The sequence below is a fragment of the Ctenopharyngodon idella genome, chromosome 24 (assembly GCF_019924925.1).
Source record: "Ctenopharyngodon idella isolate HZGC_01 chromosome 24, HZGC01, whole genome shotgun sequence".
Classification (NCBI taxonomy): Eukaryota; Metazoa; Chordata; class Actinopteri; order Cypriniformes; family Xenocyprididae; genus Ctenopharyngodon; species Ctenopharyngodon idella.
This window is the reverse complement of record NC_067243.1, coordinates 12128257-12134305: the sequence shown is the minus strand read 5'-3', so window position 1 is coordinate 12134305 and position 6049 is coordinate 12128257. Positions and strand designations below refer to the sequence as shown.

The window sequence follows — 6049 nt, the reverse complement described above, 5'->3', positions numbered from 1 at the left end:
AATATCTCAATTTGCTTTCCGAAGATTAACAAAGGTCTTACGGGTGTGGAACGGCATGAGCGTGAGTAATAAATGACAGAATTTTCATTTTTGGGTGAACTAACCCTTTAACTAATGTTAACAAGATTTTAATAATGTATTAGTAAATGTTGAAATTAACATTAACAAAGATTAATAAATGCTGTATAAGTGCCGTTCATTATTAGTTCATGTTAACTAATGAACTTTATTGTAAAGTGTTACTATATCACACATTATTTTGTGTTCCACATAACAAAAAGTCATACAGGTTTGGAATGACATGAGGGTGACTAAATGATCATAGATTTTTCATTTTTGGGTGTATAATCCCTCCAGCTCATTGATAAAATGATACAGGTTACCAATGACTAGTATGGTCTAACCAGTTTTATTTGCAGTGAGACGTACATTAGATCATCCAGACAGCACATTGAAAAAAAGACACAAACATTACTTGGTAAGTTACACACATGCAACTCAGTCAACAACAAGTACAGATATGTGGCTCTGTGAAGCTCAAGTCCAAAGTGACCAATCCGTTCCACTTTTTCAGGATTCACAAGATGCAAAATAATAAAATAAAAGGGCAGTAGAGAAAGAGAGTGAGAGAGCACTAAGAAACAACACATTTAGTGAAAGGCAAGGTAAAACGAGGCTAGCTTTGTAAGGTGCTCCGCCAGATTGGGCAATTTACAGTTAATAAAGCAAGAAAAAGAAAACAGAGGAAGCACACGTAATGGTTTCCGCAGTGACCTAACAAACACAAGCACACATTCTGCACTGAGCATCCGAACGTACAGCGACACATTGAGATCAGTCTCTTGACATACAGTAGGACACTTGCAAACACACAGGACAGAAATACACCTTTTTTCAGGCGGAGATTATATCATAAGCAAAGGCAGAGGGTGAGACGCTAGCAAATTACAAGCTATAGAATAAGATAAAAAGAAAATCTTCAACAGTACCTGAATTTTTTGACCAAGAAATGGCACAGGATTGAGACTTCCATGACTCAGATTACTCCATTCAAGCAAATCTGGGACAATTTTATTTATTTTTTTACTAGATAGTTTTTTCTCTGTAATACTCCCTGTAGACTTTTCTGAAACTATATAACTACTGTAGATTTTTTTTTTGAGGCTGCAAATAACCCAACAGGCCTTTAACATACTGTCTATGAAATATCAGGCATATCAGTTAATAGTTGACTAGGTGTAGAACCATCATTTGGTCCTTGTCCTTGTAGTTTTTGAATATTGAAGTTTGTTGACACTATATCACATATTATTTGTATTTTGTTTGTTTGTATGTTTTTGAATAAACCCAATTTTACACATGCCAGCAGTTGTTATCTCCACACTAATAGTCTGGACCAAACTTTCAGGTTCAAATTTTCACAGTAAGATCTTCTCCCTGGTCTCAGGCAGTTTTAGGGCCAGCACTCCGCCACCGACCAGAGCACCGAAAGACAGAAGAATGGGGATGACTTTGGTAATTCCAACAAATGAGGCGAAGATTGAGCTTCCCATTATAGCCGCCAACTTACAAATGGCATTTAAGACTCCAAACGCTGTGGCTCTGTAAGAGAAAAAATTGAGAGCAGGAAATGAAAAGACGGTTACTACTTTAAGGGCCAGATTTACTAAACAGGGCAAGTTATTGTGTGGCCACAATCTAATAAAAGTGAAGATGGGAGTGGGAAGTTCTGTGGGCGATCCACTGAGATCTACAGTGCAAATTCAATCTCATGTCAAGCGCAAAATTGGTATTTGGGTGGTAAATAATGACGCAAACTGACTACCGCAAACCTTGCATGATTCATTTAAATACCCCCCGCCCAAAGATTTAGCGGCTCGACAGGGAAACTGCACATCAGTGTTTTTTGATTTAGTCTTAGTCTTAATCTTTAGACAAAAATGCTTACTGCAGTTACACCTTTTCCATTAAGGGACAATATTTGCCCTCTTAAATCGATTTTTCCAGTGCATTTTTTTACCTTTATAAAATAAATAATGCTTAAAAAAATTCAATAAATACAATGATGATAAAAACGAAGTGATACTTTTAAATATTACATTAAAACCGCCAGTAGGTGGCAGTAAGCCACTGTTTTTATGAGTGAATCATCGAGTCATTCATTCTTTCAGTATCAAAGCAAGCGGCTGTATTTCTGAATGAATCATTGAATCATTGCCAAATCATTCAAAGCCGCAGATTCGTTCACGAAACACAGCTTGTGTGCTGCAGTTCAGCTGTGGCTTTCGTTGCAAAATAGAGCAAAATACTGACAATACTGTTTAAAATGTACATCACTTAATATTTCCCTTTTGTTTGTTGAAGTGTTGTATAAAATCAATGTCAAATTTGAAATCGTGTGGATATTCGGGAAACATTGCATTCTTGCTCGTATGATCAACATTAAAAACAATAACTCGCCAAAGGGATTGATTTTGTATCTAAGAGAGTTTTAATCTTAAATCTATATGCATTCTCTGTATTTAGTGTCTGTATTTATTCTTCATGCTAGTAAATGCTAAATCCCCACTTTCACAATGGTATTGTCGAGAACAGCACTAATGTAGCGCGATTTGCTGGCGTGGATGCAGTCAGTTTTGACCGCGAAAGATGAGGTAATTTGACTGAACGTCGTGTATTTACGTAATTAAACCTGCTAGAAATACATGTTCAATTTTTATGTTATTTTAACTCAGCATTTTGTTCGCGTACGTCAGTTTGAGAGCCACTGCTGGATATCAGCCTACACTTGGTCGCAGATTTAGTCAGTAAACGAGCAGCGAAATATAGACCGACTGATTGACACTTTGATTTAATTAGAAAATCTCAAATGAAGATAGCTGAACTCCAGTTTACTGGTATGTTTTCAGATCACCCGCGCTTCTTCCTCAGTGTAGAGAGGTGTGCGTGGTTGCCAGATTTCAAAGATTAAGTAAAACGTGTTCTTTTAACAGAAAAGCTCTGAAAATTTTGGAAATCTGGCAACCGTAAGTATGGACGCTCGTTAAAACAGTCTGTAATGTTTTGTCTCCTTTATTCGACAAAAACAAAAAGTGATTTCAAAAGAGTGATTTTGGAAAAGTTTAGTCTTTTAGCCACATTTCAGTCTCGTCTTTTTTCGTCAACGATATTGCATGTGTTGTTTTGGTCGTTATCGTTAAATGACATTGGTGTCGTCTCATATCGTCTCGTCTTAGTCATGGAAAAAAGGTCGTCAACAAACATTTTTCGTCATGGTTTTCGTTAACGAAATTAACAGTGCTGCATATGCAGTAAGGTCAAGCACAAAAATAACATGTTTTCTATGCCTTTTAATTGCTAATTCCTCATTGCCTGTCTTCTGTAAATCCTGATAGGTTGCCCTAAAAGTAAATTAGACTAAAAAGAAAACTGAACAAACAATTATACTGTTATTTCATTAAGCAAAACTATCTGTATTGTTGTTTGAAAAGTTGTAATAACAAACCTAGATAATTTGATTGTAGTGTGTAAAATGTGGCATGTATTTATATACCTTTTTGAAGCTGGGTAGAGTTCCACGGTGATGACTTGAATGCCGTTCCATGCTGCTACGCTAACTCCACAAAACAGACACTGCCAGGCTATAATGGCTGCCTGACTAAAGCTCAAGAAAAGAAAAAAAGTGCATCCAGCAGAAATAAGCATTGAACCACCTGTAGAGAGAAGAAAAAGAGGTTTTCAAGGCTCTTCATGGTTAGAAAAAACATTAGTGACATATGGGGCTTTTGCACCGGAGAAACTTTTTCATAGTTCCTACAACTAATGGCGCAAGTACCTACTTTTTTGCGTGTTCGCACCACCGGGACTGGGAATGGATTTAGTTCTAGGAACTCCATTTGGGGAACTAAATTAGCTCCTAGAGTAGGGTCTAACCCAGCACAATATGAACTACCAAAGAAGTAAGTGTACGCCGATTGGTTGAACGCATACAATACGAAACAGCACCCGCCATTTTTAAAAAGCTGTGTATTTTAAAGTGTTACAAAACAAAAACTTACAGGAAGCTAATGTAAACGGCATTTACCTGTCGCCTTTTTCTGCGGTGGTGTGTTTTTTTTCAGCCTCAATGATACGTATCACCGCAAGTTGTCGTCTCTTAGCCCTTCTTTTTGCTCTTTTCACTGCATAACTTCAGTGGTGTAAAGTATTTGAGTAAATGTAATTAGTTACTGTACTTAAGTATCTTTTTGGCTACTTTGTAGTTGTACTGAGTATCAAAGATATTGGCAACTTTTACTCACTACTTGACTACATTTTTGATCAAGTAGATGTACTTTTTACTCCACTACATTTGTGAGGAGTAATGCAATTACAAATTACATTTTGCATGGCACCTAACTTTTTCTGCAGCAGTTTATTTCTGCTATAAAGAAGCGATATTGGCATCTAAGGTCATTGAAGGTACTATATCTTGTGCATTTTGCCTTTACTCACCCAAAACTTGTCAACAAGGCTACTTTACGTGAATGTGAGTGCATTAGCTGGTAATTGTGAATCGCTGATGTTTGGTTTATGAGATGAGGTCATGACTGCAGCCGGTGATGAGGCTGAAACCAGCACATCCAGTGCAAGTAGACTTTGACTTTTTAATTTTACTTAACATTATTTTATTTATCCGCTATATTGACAAGATCTTTTTGATGGATATTGGTTTATTTATGGCCTTTTTGAGCACTTGAGCTTAACTGAGACTGTCGACCTTGATTTATAGCAACATTGAGGTGTTCAGTTTTATTTTGATTTTAGAAAATAAACATGATTTCCCATCCTACAAATCAACTTATTTTCACTGGCATGTCCTCGACACCTGAGAGACATTTAGCCGACATTCAGCACGAGTGAAATACTTAAGTACTGTTAAAATCAGATACTCTAAGACGTATTGGAATTGGTGACTTGTAACTTGTAATGGAGTAATTTTCGCTGTAAGGCATCTGTACTTTATTCCATTTGAATATTCCATTTGAAAATTTTGCAAACATTATGGGAATGCTACTTTTGAATGTTCATAAACAAACAGTAACATTTAAAAAACGTTAGACGAAAGTCTAACTAAAATGTTTCAGAAAAAACATTCCATGAACAATGTATAAATAATGTTTTAGTGCTAATGTTGGTAACACTTTACAATAAGGTGTCATTAGTTAACTACTTTAGTTAACATGAACTACATGCATTCTACATTTATTAATCTTAGTTAATGTTAATTTCAACATTATTAAAAGTTTTATTTGTTAACATTAGTTAATGCACTGTGAACTAACATAAACATGAACATTTTTATTAACTAACATTAACAATGATTAATAAATACTGTAACAAATGTATTGCTCATTGTTAGTTCATGTTAGTTAAAACATTAACTAATGTTAACAAACGAGACCTTATTGTAAAGTGTTACCCTTATGTTTTAAGAACATTATTAAAGATCAATAACTTTGAATGAATGTTCTATTAATGTTACTGGAGGAACGTTTGTTCATAACTTTGAGAGAACCTTGCCAGAACGTCTTTTAACAGAACACTGTAAGCAGGGTAAGCTCACCTATAATCTTGATTCGTCCAATTTTGTCCATGAAGAGTGCTGAGATGATATTTCCAGGCAACACTGCTAAGCTGCCTAAGAAGCTGACCATGTAGACGAGGACGTCGTTCTCCTCCTCATAGTCTAAATGGCATCCCTTCTTGTTGTGCAAGAAAGTGACGTTCTCTAATGTACAGTCAATGAACTTTTCTTCATATAAGTCTGTGGAAATGAAGAAACCATGAGGCTAAGTGCACTAAAACAACTCTGGATTGTAGGTAATATCTCTTACCTGTGTCGTAAAACAAAGTATCGCGGATGGTGCAGTTCTCAAAGATCGTATCCGTGGATCGGATGTTCTCGAAGTAGCACTCCACAAACAAGGAGTCTTCAAACTTCACAGACTTCATCTCAATGTCCAAGAACCTGCATGAAAGCACACAACACACATTGAGATACTGTTGC

General features: G+C 36.1%; 1 protein-coding gene across 2 annotated transcripts in view; it reads right to left on the bottom strand.

The window, feature by feature from the left end:
* Nucleotides 1-393: 393 nt before the first annotated feature.
* The window catches only part of sv2bb (synaptic vesicle glycoprotein 2Bb), a 38253-nt gene continuing 32597 nt past the window's right edge, over nucleotides 394-6049 (bottom strand). For both annotated transcript variants that reach the window (XM_051884735.1, XM_051884736.1), the window contains 4 exons: nucleotides 5877-6010; nucleotides 5606-5806; nucleotides 3554-3713; nucleotides 394-1602 (listed from right to left, as the gene is read on the bottom strand). In XM_051884735.1, the coding sequence (XP_051740695.1) occupies nucleotides 1419-1602; nucleotides 3554-3713; nucleotides 5606-5806; nucleotides 5877-6010 (679 nt within the window). In that variant the 3' untranslated portion in view covers nucleotides 394-1418. The remainder of the gene's footprint in view (nucleotides 1603-3553; nucleotides 3714-5605; nucleotides 5807-5876; nucleotides 6011-6049) is intronic.